Here is a 17,098-nt window from a genome sequence, read left to right on the forward strand (position 1 = left end):
CAACTCAAGAAGGGGTGTTCTGGGGGTGAGGCTGGCCGCCTGCTGGGACCCACCTGCTGCCTGCAGGACTGCTGTTGAGTTTCCTTGTCCCCTCCCTCCAGACCCTCTACTCTTCACTTCTTGTCCTCTCTCCCCCACCTAGCAGGCCCAGTGTGTCCCTAAGTGTGGTCCTTCAAGGCTCTCTGCCCCACTTCTAAACTTGATCCTAGTGGAGGAAGTCTTACGGACTAATTCTCACTACAGTGTGAATGACTTCCTCACTTCGATTTCTCCCTTGGGGATTCAGGCCGTTATAAAGAGACCCTCCACATAGACTGTCCTCTCTTCTTCTGCGCTGCCCTTCAAATTCTCCTGTCCTCACAGCCCATCTGAGTCCCCACTCCTCCAGAAAGCCTCCCTGATGAAGGATGTGATTAAGAAGTAGACTCACCGGGGTTTGAATCCCAGCTCCGCCACTTACTGGCTGTGTGGCCTTGGGCAAGTTTCTGAACCTCTCTGCCTCTCAGTGTCTGCATCTGTAAGATGGTGATGGTCATAACAGCACCTACCTTAGAAGGTGTTTTGAGGACTGACTCGTCCACACGGAGCTTGGGACGTGGTTAATGCTGGTGGCTAGTTCTGGCCGTTAACTGTCTGCCCCTCTCTCCAATGCTCTCGTTGTGCCCAGGCCCCGTTTCCCCACCCGTCGGGCAGGTAACATTATTCCCCCTGTGAAGGAGAAGACCCAGCAAGGTGGGGGGTGGGGGTGTGTGTGACCGCAGCCCTGGACTAAGTTAGGACTGTGAGAATTTCAGAGTGGGGTGGGGGGCCAACTCTGCACCCCCAGACTGTCTGCACCTTTCCTGGGAGGGCACATCCAGGTCCCGGGGGTGGCGGGTATTTCAGAGCCGGGACGGGCAGTGTGCCCGTTTCTCAGCGTCCCACCTCACCCGCATGCACCACGGGCAGAGGACCAGCCCTGAATGTCTGAGATCTCTGGGCCCACTCCACGCCAGGCGCCGTGCCCGGCCCTGCCTGTGCGTCCCACTTCACCGTCACAACAACCTTAGCGTTGCTGCGTCTCCCCGTCCCCCCACAGGCCCATCCAGGCCCTGGGGCTCATCGACCACCAGGGCGCCGTGTCGGGGGCAACGCCGAGGACACTGTCTTAACGGTGTTGGCACTGCCTGAGATGGGAAGATGGAGAGGGGCGGGCAGGGGCTACACGAAATGTCTGCCAGGTGAAAGCAGCAGGACCCTGGACCAGGTCTCCTGGCTCCTCAGCCCCCACTTCCTGAGCCCTGTGACCCACACGGGGGGGGCGGTGCTCTGCCGGGGGGTTGTGGTGTTGTGCCTCTGTGTCCTGTATCCTGGCGAGAGAGGTGAGGGCCAGGGCTGGGGGACCAGTGGTGACGTTTGGGGTGGCCGCCTGGAGAGGGGAGGCCATCCAGGGGGGCGTTGGAATCCTGGCTCTTGTGCTCATGGCCGGGTGCCCTTGGGAAAGGCCCTCACCCCCCAGACCACGATGCCTTCATCTGTGCGGTGGGCAGCACACCCCACCCCAGGCCCCGGGTGAGGATGCAATGAGGAAAACGCCACTGGCACACAGTAGGTCTCACTGGGTGACTGAATGATTGAATGGGGGTGATCTTAGGAGGAAGCTTCTAGAAAGAGGTCATGAAGGTCACAAGTGCCCCTTTGGGCTTTGATTACAGATTACAGATGGGGAAACTGAGGCCCAGAAAGGAGCCTCCTCCCTTGGCCCCCGTGCCTCCTTCCAGCCCCCCGGCTGATGCTGAAATCCACTGTCATATCTCCTGCCCTTTCCTTCCAGACTCGGTCTTGCTCTCGGGACTGTCTCCTGTGGGTGTGGAGAGGTGCGGGGTCGGTGGGGAGGTGAGGGCGGGTGTGACCAGCCAGGGACCGAGGGCATGCTGGAGAGGCCCGTGGGCGTGGAGGGAATGCAGGGCTGGGCCGGCCGCCCCACGCCCTGCCATCCAGGTCACCCGTGGGCCTCCCGCAGCCCTGGTTACCTTTGTGATCCCCAGAATTGCGGAAAACAGGCCCTCCCGCTGCTCCGGTTAATGTGTGTCCGTGTCTGTTTGCAGAGCCGGCTGGTGGGGTGGTCAGATTAGTGAGGCCAGCGGGGGTTAACGGTGGGCAGCAATGAACCTGATCATCAAAGTGTTGAATGGCAGCCCCTTGTCACCTGGGCTCCAGGGTAGGGACGGCAGTGCTGGGCGGTCAATTTGGGAGCCTGTAGGGAGCTCCTCATCGGCCATGGGGCCGACCCTGTGATCATTGCATCTGCCCGTCCTCCCCGCAGACACCCCCTGAACCCTGACTCTGGGTGGAGGGTAGGTGTGGCCTCGGGACAGGGGAGGCCTTGCTGGAATGGGGGTGGGGAGGAGAGGGGGATTCACACGGGCCCCCCAGGTCAGTGCTGCGTGCAAGACGTCCAGGCAGAGATAGAGGCAGCAGGGGGTACATACAGCTGGAGTCAGGGGAGATGGAAGTTTGGGGGTCCTCAGCGCAGAGCTGGTGTTTGTGGCTGGGGTCACCATGGGGTGAGTGTACCCAGGGAAGGGGAGGGGCTAGAGCCCTGATCTCCGGGACCTGCTGGTGTCAGGAGGTTGGGGAGATGAGGAGGCTGAGAAGGGCCACCATGGGGGAGGGTGTTTGCAGTAGGAGGGAGGGTTCGGCCGTGTCACTGGCTGCTGAGGACTCAGGTCACGTGAGGACCGAGAAGGGACCGGCGAGAGCCGGGTGGGCCTTGGTCCCGGCAGGATGGGAACGAGGACAGACATTTCCACAGAGCAGAGAATGGAGGCACCTGGAGAGTCAAGAGAGGGTTGTTCTCAATGTGGGAAAAGTACCTGCATGCTATGCCAGAGAGAATGATCCGGAAGAGAGGGAGAGATCAGTGGTTCAGGAGTGAGGGGGGACTAGCGGGAGCCTGGCCCGGAGCGGGTGAAGGGCTGCCTGGCGGCTTGTCTGTAGTAACAAGCGGGCGACGCCGGTGTTGAGCAGATGCTGGCAGGTGGGTAGACCTGGCGGTGTCATCTGTGGAAGTCCCTTCTGGGTGGCTTCATTTTCTCGGAAGCGGAAAAGGAAACGAGGTCATCTGTGGTGATTGGGGTGGGGAGGTGTTGGGGGGGTTGGGCAGAGTGAAGGCGTGAAGTTGTTTTCTAGGTGGGTGGGGGGGTACTGGAACAGAGGGTGTGGTAAGATTCCCGGGTCAGTCTGCAGGTGAGCAGAAAGGGAGGCCCGTCAGCTCCACTGTATGATTTCCTCTTGTCCGTGTGGGTGCGGGCGCCGAGTCTGTGGAGAGGTGGCCCCCACCACGGGCATTTGGCCCCAGTGTTGTACAATGAAGAGAGAGATGGGGAGGGAGATTTGAGGGAGTGACACAGTGGGGACAAGGTGGGCGAGGGGCTGTGGGAAGGTGGCGTGTTGAGGGAGCAAGGGGCATCAGAGGGAATGAGCTGGAAAGAGAGCGGGTGTCAGAAGTGGGATAACTGAAGGGTCTGGCATGGGTGAAGGCCCGTGGGACATCCCAGTGGCTCTTGGAGCTGGACTGGGGCCTGACACCCCTCCCCAGCCCCCAGACACCCCAGATCCTCCACTGTGTCACCCCGTTGGCCCCCAGTGATTGTTTCAGCAAGTGTCAGCTGTGCACTTCTATGTGCCAGCCTCAAGGCTGGGGCCCATGTTCCCTGCCCCAGCAGTCCCCTCTCCCAGCCCTGGGCTCCGGAGGCCAACACAGCATCTGTCCATCTCCTCTCTGTAGGCTTTTGTGGCTGGAAAGGACTGGCAGAGCCCGGAGCTGAGGGCCAGGAGGTCTGGGTTTGGGCTGCCCTGACTTGCCTGTGACACATCAAGTCACGTGGCTGCTCAGGGCTTAGGTTCTTCATCTGCAATCCAGGTCTGATGAGGACCAGTGCAGACAGTGATGGGCCATGGCCTGCAGAGTGGGCGTTGAGGCACACCCAGGGCTGATGGCCCGCTGTCCTAGGTGGCTCTGCCCCACCTGCCCTCCTCAGACCCCCAGAGCCCTGCTGTTTCTCTCGGTTCCTGTCTGAGGGCCAGAGTCCCCAGGCCTTTCCTGAAAGGGCTGCTGGGAGCTCAGGGCCGCTGTGCTTTCCTGAGACCAGGGCTGCCCCGAGGCCATGGGCTCCTCCAGCACGTGGCCATCAGGCCCTGCCATGTGCCCAGCCCCACACCAGGTGCTGGGACCCTGAGGAGGAGGACCAGACACAGCCCCTGCACCCGGAGAGCACCCCATGCGTTGTAGGGCTGGGACAGGGATAGCGAAGAGGGCTCCTGACCCAGTAGTAGGTTGGGAAGGCTTCCTGGACGAGGCAAATAGAGTGAACCAAAGAGCAGGGAAAGGGATGTCCTGCTCTTTGCAGGGGGAGCAGCATGTGCAAAGGCCCAGGGGCGACGCTGCAACTGCTCCATCCACCTGCCTGGTTTACCCTGCTTTGCCCACCCGCCTAGAGCTCACCAGGCTGCAGTGCTGCCAGCTGCCAGCACGTGGTTCTGCCTTGGCAGAGAGAAGGGCAGCAGGAGCAGGGCTGCAGCCTCCTGATAAGATGAGGCGAGATGAAGCATTTCCTGTCTCCTGTCTCTGGGTAGGAGGGAACCGTGGAGTAGCCATGTCACCCGAGGCCATGGGGTGGGGGGTAGTTCCACTGGGCCACCTTGGTGGGCGGGCCAGGAGAAAGCAGGACCTGGGCAGGTGTCCAGTTCAAGGAGTCGCTGCACCCCTGTTGGGTCCTCCTGGCTGGGGGCCCGCAGGTCAGCACTGTGACGTTCCCCTCCCCCAGCACACATGCACACACGTGTGCACACGTGGGCACCACCTTCCCACCAGCTTTCCACAGCAGGCTGGCGCCTGTGGCAGTGGCATCCGGGGTCCCCACCTCTGTGCAAGTGTCGCCCCCTGCGGGGAGATTCAGGAATGGTTTCTGGGTGGGGCTGGGGGCAGGGTCGGTTCTGCAGGGACCCACCCCTGGGCCCGCGCAGGGGGTCCTGAGAGTCTGCTGCGGCTGTGCCAAGGGGCCAACCAGAGGCCCAGCTGGGAGAGGACTGGCTGGGTCTGAGCATCTCTGGGGACAAAGACTTTCTCTGGGACCAGGGTCACCTCCGCCGGGGCAGCGCCTGCGCCCATGAGCACGCGTTCCAGTGGCAGATACGAGGGAGCCAGCTGCTCGGGGCTGCGTGAGAGGGCGGGGGCCGGGGCGCTGCTCCTCCCTGGCATTGGAGGGGAGGAGGTGGTCTTAGGGTCTTTCCAGCCACCCCCACTTATCCAGTCCCAAAGTAGGCCCTGGGGATATAAAAACGCCCCAGACCTTGCCGTCCCAGAGACGAGATCAGCTCCTCGTTGTGCACGTGCTCGTGCAGCTGCTCATTCCACATGTGTTGGTGGCGCTGGCTCTGGGGACACAGTGCGGGGCGCTGGGGACAGAAGGTGAAGGAGGAAGGCCAGTCCCAGGCAGGCAGGCAGGCGGGTAACCAGGTGGTCGCCCCTCCAGAATGAGCTAGAGCTGGGGGAGGACAGGCTGTCCCGGGAGGCAGGGCCTGAGGGAGGAGGGGCGGGCCCAGAAAGAGCCGGGAGAGAACGTTCCCAGACGGCTGAGGGACCAGCAAGGACAAAGGCCCTGGGGTGGGAAGAAAGGGGCTCAGGGTGACTCGTGCGCAGCCCGAAGGCCAGCGTGAGGGAGGGGAGCCAGCGCAGGGTGAGGCAGGGCAGTGGGCGGTCCAAGGGGACAGGACTTGGGGCGACAGGGAGTCGTGGGGAGTTCTGACAGGAGGCGGTCATGGCCTGGCTGGGTTCGGTGATGTGCCGTCTGGCTGCTGGGGCAAGATTGGAGCTTGGGGGGCAAAGGGGGAGCGGGAGACCCTGGCACCGTCGCTCAGTGATAAACAGGACGGCGACTGAGCCCCTGTAGCGCTCACGGAGGAGGGAGCAGCGATTGGTCCCCACCCAGGGCCAGCTGGGGCGGGCCGGCGTGCCAGGGTCCCCCCCAGGCCCTGGGTGGGGAGCAGTTAACTTGCAGCAGGAGGGAGTGAGTGCGATCCTGGCAGAGGGGACACGGGGACAAAGTCACCAAGACCAGAAGCTGCCTGCAGCCTGTGAAGAATGACGAGCAATTTGGTGCTGCCGGAGCATGACTGTCGGCCGAGCCCGAGCGCCGGGAGCGGAGGAGACGGGCTGTGCCCCGGGGTGGGGGGGGGCAGCCGCAGGGACGCGGGCCCTTGCTGACCACGGATGCCTCTTGGCATCTGGGAGCTGGCGGGTGGCGGCTTCAGCCCAGCCCCAGGGGCACGCAGCCACCCAGGCGCCTCCGCCGGCCTCCCACCCAGCCCCGCCCCCCACTAGAGCCCGCCAGGGATGGGAGCTGCAGGCCCGCCCGCCAGGGTGCGCCTCTGCCCCTGGTAACCCGGTCAACACCGCAGAGCAGGGAACCGTTTCCTCCTGCCTCCAGGGCCCCCGGAGCTCAGGTGCCCTTCCTCCCCATGTGCCCAGCACAGCACCATAGGCGTCGAGGGGAATGGGGAACAGCCCAGGCCAGGGCCCCAGGTGGCCCCGAGTGATGGAGGAGGGGCAGCAGGAGGCAGTCTGCCTGATGGGGACCCTTCAGCGAGGAGGAACCAAGAAAGGCTTCCCGGAAGAGGTGGCATTTAAGCAGAGCCTCACAAGAAAGGAGAGGATCTGGGGACTCAGAGAATGGAGGCAAGGGCATTCTCGGTGGAGAGAACAGCATGGAGAACAACCTGGAGGATGGGTGTGAGTGCGGCCACAGCGGGGCGATCAGAGGAATGGAGAGGCAGCTGTCCCTTTCAGCAGGGAGAGGAGGAAGGGGGCCTGGCTGGCTGGAGAGCAAAATGTTGGGTCATTTTGCCTGTGGGCGAGGTGTGCGGGGGTCAGGGTGTGGCCAGGCGTGGCTGTAGCCCCCTTCCGCCCCCTCTCCCCCATGGACGAGGTCAGAGGGCGGCCACATGTGGCCACAGCCGTCTGCATCTGTCCCCTGGGGGTGACTGGCGCCCCTCTGAGGCTGAGCTGAGGCAGGGGAAGCACCTGGCACTCGCTATGCCCCCTTCCACCCCCACCCCCCAGGGACCCTCAGCCGGTCCCCTCAGCCCCTCGAAGCGGGCCTGGCTGGTCTCCCCCTACTCCCTAAGCCAGCCACTCCCTGGTGGGGAGTCAGACAGCTGCTCCCATCCTGACCCCGACTGCTCCCCGGGGTCCAAGCGTGCCCTTGACTCCTAGGGCTCCAGGCCCCCGGGGGCCCATCTCGTCCTGAGAGACGCACAGGGCCAGGTGGCAGCTGTTCCCCACGTGAGGACACCCACATGCACAAGGGGCGCCTGGGATCACTGAGGCCCTGGTGACTCAGGGAAGGTCAGCCTTGGCAGCCCGGGCCAACCCTCTGTCCATCCACCTGCTCAGTGGTCACCAGGTGCTTCTGCCAGCAAGGGTGGGAAGTGGCTTCATGTGCCCAGCTAGGGTGACACTGCGGCTGGCCATACCCAGGGTAGTGGCTCCACCATGCCAGCTCCCACTGGGGCGATCGCTGGCCCTACTGACAGCCCGCGGCCAGGAAAGCCGAGTGGGAGGCAGTTAATTCCCTCTTCCACCGTCTCCCTGAGTGCGTCTACACTCCTCTCAGAACACTCTGGTGGGCCTTTGGGCAGGGGCGGCCCTCTTGCTGCCATCCTCTCGCAGAGGTGCCCCGGGAGGCACCCCCGGAGGCGGCCCCGGGAGGGGCCGGCAGATCTGGTTCTCACCTCATCCTCACTGCAGATTTGCTGTGTGATCTTGGGAGAGTTACTTAACCTCTCTGGGCCCCAGTTTTCTCATCTCTAGGATGGAGGCGCTCCCCATGCCACAGGCTGGGAATGAGAATTTTCCTCAAAACAAGAGCAGGTTGTCTGTGATAAATGCCCTGTGTGTGACTGGAGCCAGAGTCTGGGTCGAGTCACGGTCGTGCCCCCCACTCGCTCTGCCTCCAGGCAAGCGCTGCCCCTTTCCTGGGCCTCAGTTTCCCCCTGGGTCCCAGCCTCCCTTCTACTCTTCTGAAAACTCATCTGCCAGGAGTCCCTGCTGTCGAGGGGCCTTTTGGGGTGGGCCTGGCTGACGAGGGCTGGGAGGGCGACGCCCACAGGAATCGCTGGCCTCAGCTGAGCCACCGAGGGCAGACTGGTCACCTCGGGCTGCTCCCAAGGGAGGCGGCCCCTCCTGCCCCGCTCTCGGATCACTCAGTAGCATTGGAGCCTGCAGAACTTAACCACTAGCCCACCAGGCCAGCCCCATATGCGGTTATGTTTTAAGTGGGATTATACTGCTCTTTCTCCTAACGTGAACATTTGCCTGTGTCTCGAAGCGTTCTTTGGAAGCCTGGTTTCTGGGGCAGCATCCTCTTGTGAGGTTCCCGCTTTGGCCCCAGAGCCAGCGAGGCCACAGGAGCGTCCCTGGAGAGGCTGCAGGGAGGGGATTGGCCGAGGCTCTGACGTGTATCCTGTTGCCAGCAGGGCGGCGCCGTCGCAGGGCCAGGGCAGGCCTGGGTCCCTTCACATGTCCATCCACGCCGCTTCCTCCCCACTCCGTCCCACCCACTGCCCTGCCCAGACAGGCCACAGGCAGGGTTGGGTGAGAAGGGGTCCCAGGGAGGGTGAAGGGGGCCCTGCCCTGGACCCCTGACATCCATCAGGTCCCACAGCCTCCAGAACACACCCCCCTCCCAACTGTCCATACACAGCAGCCCGTCACAGCCTCCCAGCAGAGGTGGGGGGCTGGCGTCAGTGTCCCTCCCTCCTCCTTGCCTCCTGGGGTCTCTGACCAATGGGTCCTGCCTGCGAGGAGCAGGAGCCAGATAGGAACCCAGAGCTGGGGTGCCTGCCCTCCCACACCCCCGCTCCCCTCTGAGGCTGAGATGGCGGATGCAGGCCTGCGGGTGGGGACCCTGCCACTGGTGGGACTCGGGCCCACCAATGGGCTCAGGCAGCCAGGACTGGCAGGTGCACAGGCTGGGGGCACCCACCCCAGTTCCTACACTCTCACCCTGCCACCTTGCTGATGGCAAGTTTTCCTGCCAGGTGGGGGGCGGATCCCCATCCCTCTGTGACGGTGTGCCCATGGTGGGCCGGCGTGGCCCCGCCCCTGTTCTGAGCAGCTCTGTCCTCTTCGCCCACAGGCTGCGCAGCCCCTGGGTGCCCTCGTGCCTCGGGCAGCCCCGCGTCCTGCAGGGCCGGCTGGCCAGGTCCTCGCCCTCGCTCTGGGACAGGTAACATACCTGTGGTTTCCCTGGCTCCTCGATGTCTCTGCATCTGTCCCCAGACCTCCATCCCATGTCTGCATCAACTCCCCAGACCGATGGGAGGCCCAGAAAAGGGAAGGGGGTGGGTCGCTCCTTTCCGTGCCATCCCGTCTCAGAGGCGAGGCCCTCGTGCCCCCACAGCCCACAGCCCCTGGCCCCAGCCGAGGGCTCCGTCCTGGGTGGCCAGAAGGGGCTCCCGGGGAAAGGCAGGAGGGGATTTCTCGAGGCCCCACTCTGCGCTGGATGAGCCCATCATTCTTCCCTGGAGGCGAGAAAGCACTTCGGGGCTTTCCGTGTGCAAGGAGGGAACAACGCAGCACCCGCCCCCGTCAGGTCAGGTTCAGGTCCTGGTTTAATTCACCAGGACACGGGGCAAAGCGAGGGGACCTCACCAGGCTGCAACCTGAGCCGGGCTTCCCGAGCACCCTACCTGGGGTGGGGTGGTCCTGATCTAGAGGGCGTGGCACCGGCGGTCTGGTCACAAAGGACTTCCACACTCTCCCTGTGCTTCTGTTAAGGGGCTGTTTCCAGACGCCAGGGCCCCTGAGTCAACTCCCCACCCAGGGGGAGGTGGAGGCCACGGAGCCCCAGGCCCCCAAGCAACCCCCTCGGATTGCCAGCGACCTAGAGGCCCCACGTCCACACAGTGCCTGCCTTTGGCGTCATCTCCCAGTAGTTCTAATGACCCAGAGTAGTACAGCGACTACAGTGACAGCCCTGCTTCCCCAGTGTGGGTGCTCCCGTGTGTGGGCGCTCCCGTGTGTGGGTGCTCCCATGTGTGGGTGCTCCCGTGTGTGGGCACTCCCATGTGAGTGCTCCCATGTGTGGGTGTGTGGTTGCTCCCGAATGCGAGTGCTCTCGAGTGTGGGCGCTCCCATGTGTGAGTGCTCCCATGTGTGGATGTGTGGTTGCTCCAGAGTGTGGGTGCTCCCAAGTGTGGGTGTTTGTGTGTGTGCTCCCGAGTGTGGGTGCTCCCGAGGGTGGGTGCTTCCGTGTGTGGGTGCGCCTGAATGTGAGTGCTCCAGTGTGTGGGTGCTCCCGAGTGTGAGTGCTCCCGAGTGTGGGTGCTCCCATGTGTGGGTGCTCCCATGTGTGGATGTGTGGTTGCTCCAGAGTGTGGGTGCTCCCGAGTGTGGGTGTTCCTGTGTGTGTGTGCTCCCGAGTGTGGGTGCTCCTGAGGGTGGGTGCTCCTGAGGGTGGGTGCTCCCGTGTGGGTGTGTGGTTGCTCCCAAATGTGAGTGCTCCCAAGTGTGGGGGCTCCCGAGTGTGGGTGCTCCTGTGTGTGGGTGCTCCCGCGTGTGGGTGCTCCATGTGTGGGTGCTCCCGCGTGTGTGTCTCCTGAGCGTGGGTGCTTCGTGTGAGGGTGCTCCCATGTGTGGGTGCTCCATGTGAGGGTGCTCCCGTGTGTGAGTGCTCCCGTGTGAGGGTGCTCCCAAGGGTGGATGCTCCATGTGTCGGTGCTCCCGTGTGTGGTTGCTCCTGAGTGTGGGTGCTCCACGTGTGGTGCTCCTGTGTGTGCGTGCACACATCCCTGTTTTACAAACGTGGAGACTGAGGCTGAGGCCAGGCAGGGCTCGGGTTAATGCCCTGGGAGGGGAAGGCACTGGAAGGGATGGTGGCACCACCCAGGTGACCACAGAGCCTGGGTGCCCAGCCCAGGGCCCTCCGTGGACCAGGCAGAGGAGGGGACACGTCCATAGCTTCTGAGTAGCTGATTGCCAGGACTTGGTGATGGGCTGTGAGGGGCGAGGGGCAAGAAAGGGTCACCACGGCCTCTTGGGGTCTGACTGGGGACTGAGGGTAGCCATGCCCTCCCCGGGGTGTGGGGAGCACAGAAGGCAGACAGCTGGCAGCATTGGCCACACTAAGTGTGAGATGCCCATGGGTCATCTGGGCAGAGAGGATGCTGGGTGGCTGGACATGGAGGAGAGGAGCCCTAGAGCGAGGCCCGGGCTGGAGATAGGGGTTTGGGAGGGGTCCGCGTGGGGCTGGGCATGGGGGAGACTCGGCCTGAGACGTGCAGGGGCGGGGCGGGGCGGGGGTGCAAACCAGGGCCTGGAGGGTCAGCCTGGGCAGAGTCCTGGGGTCTGAGGACGCAGCAGAGCCGGAGCGCAGAGACGGGGAGAGACATGGGGGTGGGGGGCACCGGGGTGGGCGAGCCTGTGCATCCGCTGTCACTGAGGGGCCGGGAGGCGTGTCCAGGGCCAGGCGCCTGCAGCAAGCGAGCAGGAGGGTGAGGAGGGGGCGCTGCTGGCCCAGGCTTGGCCGGGGTGCAGCTCAGGGGTTGGTGGGTGTGAGGGGCTCGGGGAGGGTAGGAGCAGTATTTGAGGGTTGGTGGGACAGGGCCACCCAGTATATCTGGAAGGCCATCCATCCAGGGGCCGAGGGTAAACTGAGGCTCAGGCGGCCAGCTCAGTGAAGCTAGCTGCCTGGTGTGGAAAGGTCTCGACCCAGGTGCCCCTCGGCAGGTCCTGGCTCTGCGGAGCCCACCCCACAGCCCTGGGGTACACTTGCCTCATTGACGCACCTGTTCCCTGTTCATCGTCTGTCTCCCCTGGAGACTGAAGGCTCCGCGGGGTGGGGACCACTTTTGTCTAATGCACTGCTGTAGGTGCTGGGAAGAGGGCAGGGCGGGGAGAAGAAGAAGGAAAGAGGGGGACAGGTGGAAGGAAAAGGGGGGACAGGTGGATGCGTCGTAGGATGATACGGGTCTCATCAGGAGTGGGCAGTCTGCATGATGGCAGGGTACAACCTGTGGCTGCGGGTGGGTGGCCGAGCTAGGGGAGGGAGGTTGCTGGCTCTGAGAGGCGGGGAGTGGGGGCTGAAGTGGCCACACGCGTGGACAGACGATGCTCATCTGGGATGATGTGAGACTGACTTCAGAGGCTGCTGCCCCACCCCGACACCGACACTGTGTCTGCAGGGGCCCTGGATGACGTGGGAGAGCCCCCAGGAAGCTTGCCACGCCACTGGGGAGAAAGGCCTGGGCGGGGGGCAGTCTGGGATCTGTAACTGCAGGGTGCTGGAGGGGGGCAGTCAGGCACGCTGCCTGGAGGAGGAGACTGGACCTGCGTGGGCAGCTGTGGGCCTTCTGCCTCTGGGCTCCCTCCTTGCTTGTCACTCTGCATCCTCCTTGGAGACTGACTCGGGAGGACCTGCCCCGTCCTTCTCTGAGGTTCTCAAAAAGTAGACAACTCTTCATTTTTATTTATTTTAAAAAATGTAGACCTGGGCGGGAATCCAGGAATGCTTAATCGAAGTCTTCTGGGTGTGCGCCCGTGGGAACACATGCGGTTTACTCACGGCCCGAGACTGAAGAGAACTCTGCCCTGGGGGCTGGGGGACACTCCTGCCTGTCCCCTACTCTCCCACTCGGGTTGTGGTCTGGGAGGTCCCACAGCACATCCGGGCAGAGTCGGGGTTCCCAGGCCCCCGCACCACAGGTTTCCAGGTGACACAGAGGGACTTCCCTCCTGCCCCCACGCGATGGTCTGGAGCGGCCACTGTCCACTCCCTCTCTCCCGTCCCACAGCAAACCCACCAGAAATTACCATCCAAAGGGATGTTGGCTCCAGATGGTCCCCTGAGGGTGTGCACTTGTTCCAGCAAACTAATGGCCTGCTCGGGCCCCCACCCCGGCCTGGGCACCTCTCTCTCTGGGCGGAATTTTTCTCAGAGCCTGGGCTTTGGGGCCACAGGGCAAGATGGGGGCAGTCCCCACTTCCCAAGGGGCAGCTGAGGCTCTGGTGGATAGTGGGCACCTGGGGGCGGACGGAGGGGACCGGCAGTCAGGTCTGTGTGCCAGCAGCGCCCCCGCCCATGCCGTGGTGCAGGCTAGAGTTCTCCTGTGGCCGCACCACCCTGGGCTTCGTCGTCACGTAGTGCAGGGGGTGATGGGGCAAAGTACACGCCCAGAGCACTGAACAGCAGCTTGAATCTTGGCTCCACCTGTGGCTAACACCCAGCAGGACTTCCCTGGTGCCCCTCACCCATGCACAGCGGCCCCCTTCCCTGTAGAAATCAGCTCTGCGGCCCCACTATTAAAGACGAGTCATTCTGCTGCTCAGTCAGGAAAGGGACAGGGCCATCAGGGCAGCGCATGTTTACAAGTACCTAGACGCTCCGCTCTGGGTGCTGCGTGGCTGCCGACAGGAGGGGGTGGTCCCTGCTCTGGTGGAGTTCACGGCCAGTCCCCTGGGCGTGGCCACCACACCTGCCCTTTCTGCCCTGTGCCCAACTGATGCCCAAGTGAATTGACGGCACGCAGCTCAGAGGGAGGATTGTCCTGAGTCTCTGTTTTCTGAGCCTGGGGGCTCAGCATCCTGGGGTTCTAGAGGAGACCCCAGTCTGTGGGGAAAATAGAGCCTCAAAAGCCGGGCCTGGGGCTCTGAAGGCTTCCTGGAGGAAGCGGGGACAGAGCAGGCCAGGGCTTTGCTGAGCTTCTGATGCTGTGTGCAGGCAGCTGGCCACTGTGATGGACGCGGCCTGGGCATGGGGCATCGCGGCCCATCCTCTCCCTGGCCCAGAGGTCACACAGCCTGCTGGGGCCACGCAGCCAATTTGGGGAAGGGAGGCCTGGTCTAGAGAGTGGCACTGCCACCTCTGGGCCTCCGCGTCCCCAGCAAGCGCTGTGGAGGAGCAAAAGTGGGGGCCCCCTAAGCTGTGCCATCGGAGGTCGGAGACACTGGGGGCTGAAGGGCGCTCTTTGAACCACGTCCTGTAAGCCGCCCCAGACACTAGCCAGGTTCTGGGGTCGACATCGTTTCTCCTCCGAGGTGGGATTCACCTCTGACACGGCGCTGCTGGAGGCTGAGGGATGACCTGGGCTGGACTGGCTCAGTGTCCGAGTCCCTGACTCCCGAGGGGCCGTAAGCCTCGAGCGCCGCCCGGGGGGAAGGCGTGTGCGTGTGCGCGTGCACTCGCGCGTGTGAGTGCGGCCGGACGCACACGGTGCGCCCTCGCGCGCCCCAGCTGGCCCGCGCGGCCTCAGTCTCCCCGTGCTCAGCGCCGCGGCCCGGCCCGCCGCCGCGTGTCGTTGCAGCGCGCTGCAGGAGCAGAAGGGCGAGCTGCGCAAGCGGCTGTCCTACACCACGCACAAGCTCGAGAAGCTCGAGACCGAGTTCGACTCCACGCGCCACTACCTGGAGATCGAGCTGCGGCGCGCGCAGGAGGAGCTCGAGAAGGTCACGGAGAAGCTGCGCAGGTGAAGGGGCAGGGCCTGGATGCGGCGGGGAGGGGCCTGGACGGGACGGGCCGCACGCGCGGGGTGGGGCCGTGTGGGCGGGGCCTGGATGGGGCGGGGCCCGGGAGTGGTGGTTGGGGAGGGGCCTGGACAGGGCGGGGCTCGGGGAGGGGGGAGGGAGAGGGAGGGGAGGGGAGGGGAGGGGGAGAGGGAGGGGGAGGGGGAGAGGGAGGGGGAGAGGGAGGGGAGGGGAGGGGAGGGGAGAGGGAGGGGAGGGGGAGAGGGAGGGGAGGGGAGGAGGGAGGGGAGGGGAGGGAGGGAGGGAGGGGAGGGGAGAGGGAGGGGGAGAGGGCGGGGCTCGGGGAGGGGGGAGGGGGGAGAGGGAGGGGGAGGGGGAGGGGTGGGGTGGGGCCCAGGGATCTCAGCAGGCAGAGCTCTGCCTCCCAGCGAGCTGTCGACCCCATTCGCAGATGGGAAGTCCAGGGCTCAGTGAGGACAAGCGCCTTTTCCAGAGTCACACTTTGTGCCAAGAGCCACCAAGCCAGGATCTGAACCCGGGTCTGGCTGCTGCCAGGGACAGGCTCTTCCCAGGCCCCTCTCCATCCCCTGCTGATTCCTTCTCTCATATTTAGCAGGCACCATGACACAGAAGCGGCCGTCTCCAGACCCCAACTGGTCCACCAGGGCCCCAGCCACTGTCCCCTGGGTGTTTGATAGGAAAAGCATTGTCTAGCCCTGGAGAGGAACCAGAGTTTAGGGACGTTCCCTTGAGCAGCATGGCAGGGAGTGACGTGTGGGATGAGGTGTGCGGGATCCTGAGCGATTACCCCCTTAAAAACCAAACTTTTCTGAAAACTTTGTTCTGCACATTTAAGATGGATATTTTCCTAAAATATATTACACACTTTCCAGCCTGCCTTTAGGAAGAATGCAAAGAGAACGCAGACTTCGCTGCTGGCCTGGTTTGTTTTCAGTATTTATAGAGCATCACCTGATGCTGCCTGGACAGGAGTTGCCAGTGGGGTAGGCCATCCTGCTGGGCTTTCTGGATGCCAACATCGAGTCATGCGGGAACCAAGCTTGGGTAGTGCCGTCAGATCTTGGTGAAGGTCCCGGCTCTGCCACTTACTGCTTTAGGCGCCTCTAGCCTCAGTTTCCCCACTGGCGAGATGGAGGCAATAACACTACACACAGGGTGTCGAGAGGATCGACACTGTCCCGAACCCCTTCCGCCTTCACCTGTCCTCTGGGGGAACCGTCCCTCCTTCACACGTGTCTCTAGCACTCACTCCCAGGCCCATCACACAGTCAGTCTTAAGCCTCTTCCCTGCTAATCTGTTATTAGCCAGGCCTGCAACTGTGTGTGAAATGCAAGTAAACTGGCTCTGAGTGAGGACCCGTCCGAGTTGCTTGTGAATAACAGGCCGTCCCCTCTGGTGTCCAGGGGGTCCTGGACCCTGGCCCAGGAAAGGCCTCGACAGGTTAGCTTAGATCAGATGCTTTCTGCTGTGTGCAGAGGAGCAATTAGACCAGGGTGGGCCGGTGGGTGGGCTCAGGGGGGCTTCTCAGCGGGCAGTGTGGCTGGAGGGGTCACGGGAGGGTCAGGCCTGGCACCACAGTGACCCACTGCCTCCTGTTCCAGGATTCAGAGCAACTACATGGCACTGCAAAGGATCAACCAGGAGCTGGAGGACAAGCTGTACCGCATGGTGAGGGCCACAACCCCGGGGCCCCACGGCCCCCAGCTCTGGCCTCCAAGGAGCCCACCTGCCCAGGCAGGAGCTGGGTCACAGGCCTTGTTTCCTGTGAAGGCTGGTCCCATCCTTTCTGCACTGAATGGGAGGGTGCTGTCAGGACAATGGAGCTATAGGTTCAGAGCTGCCCCCCAAGCCTCAGCAGCAGGGTGTGAGCACCAAAGCAGGACTGTGGGAGAGAGGATGTGCATGCATTGGGCACAGCCAGCCCAGAGGCCCAGACCTGGGAGGAACAGAGGCCTGAGTTCAGGCCCTGCGTGAGCCAGAGCCAGGGTCAAGCCCCGACTGCGCCTCCCATAGGGACCCCTCCCTCTTAGCTCGAGGAATAAATGAGACAGTGCCGGCCCGGCTCCGGGGAGGGGCGAGCAGAGCCCCTCCTGGGTCACACCATCTGCAAATAACCAGCATGGCTGCCTTTTCTCTCTGTTGGTCTGGCTGGCGAGACCTGGGTGTGGAGGAATAGAAACGGTGGAGGTGGGCCCCCTGGTCTTCTCTGATGTCAGAGAGGATGCTTCCAGAGCTGGCCCTCAGGGAGAGGCGGGGGGGTTTGGGGCGCCTCCCTTCCCCCGAGAGAGGAGTTCCCTCTCTTTCTAGTTGGTTACAAGCTTGTTTTGTTTTTGAAAATCAGAAATGGGTGTTCAACACCTGCCTGTCTTCCAGGCGCTGGTGGGGGCTGGGCCAGCTCTGCTGGGACCCTGGACAAGGGCCCCTTCCTTTCTGAGCCTCAGTTTCCCAATCTGTCCAGTGAGATGGCCAGGCTTTGTGCTGAGCACAAGCCGTCCTCACTCCAGAGGAGGACGTGACTCCCGGGGTGCAGATGAGAAACAGAGGCTCAGGCAGGCTGTGACCTGCCCGAGGCC

At 63.4% G+C, this 17,098-nt stretch overlaps 1 protein-coding gene across 2 annotated transcripts in view; it reads left to right on the forward strand.

Moving 5' to 3' along the window:
- Positions 1 to 17,098, forward strand: part of BEGAIN (brain enriched guanylate kinase associated) — a 41,054-nt gene that overhangs the window by 18,094 nt on the left and 5,862 nt on the right. The window contains exons 3-5 of one of the 2 annotated variants that reach the window (XM_087447935.1): positions 9,180 to 9,269; positions 14,344 to 14,505; positions 16,127 to 16,193. In XM_087447935.1, the coding sequence (XP_087304061.1) occupies positions 9,180 to 9,269; positions 14,344 to 14,505; positions 16,127 to 16,193 (319 nt within the window). The remainder of the gene's footprint in view (positions 1 to 9,179; positions 9,270 to 14,343; positions 14,506 to 16,126; positions 16,194 to 17,098) is intronic. The other variant, XM_087447934.1, reaches the window with a different exon arrangement.

Source organism: Ceratotherium simum, chromosome 24, assembly GCF_057802395.1.
Source record: "Ceratotherium simum simum isolate JZ-2026a chromosome 24, ASM5780239v1, whole genome shotgun sequence".
Lineage (NCBI taxonomy): Eukaryota > Metazoa > Chordata > Mammalia > Perissodactyla > Rhinocerotidae > Ceratotherium > Ceratotherium simum.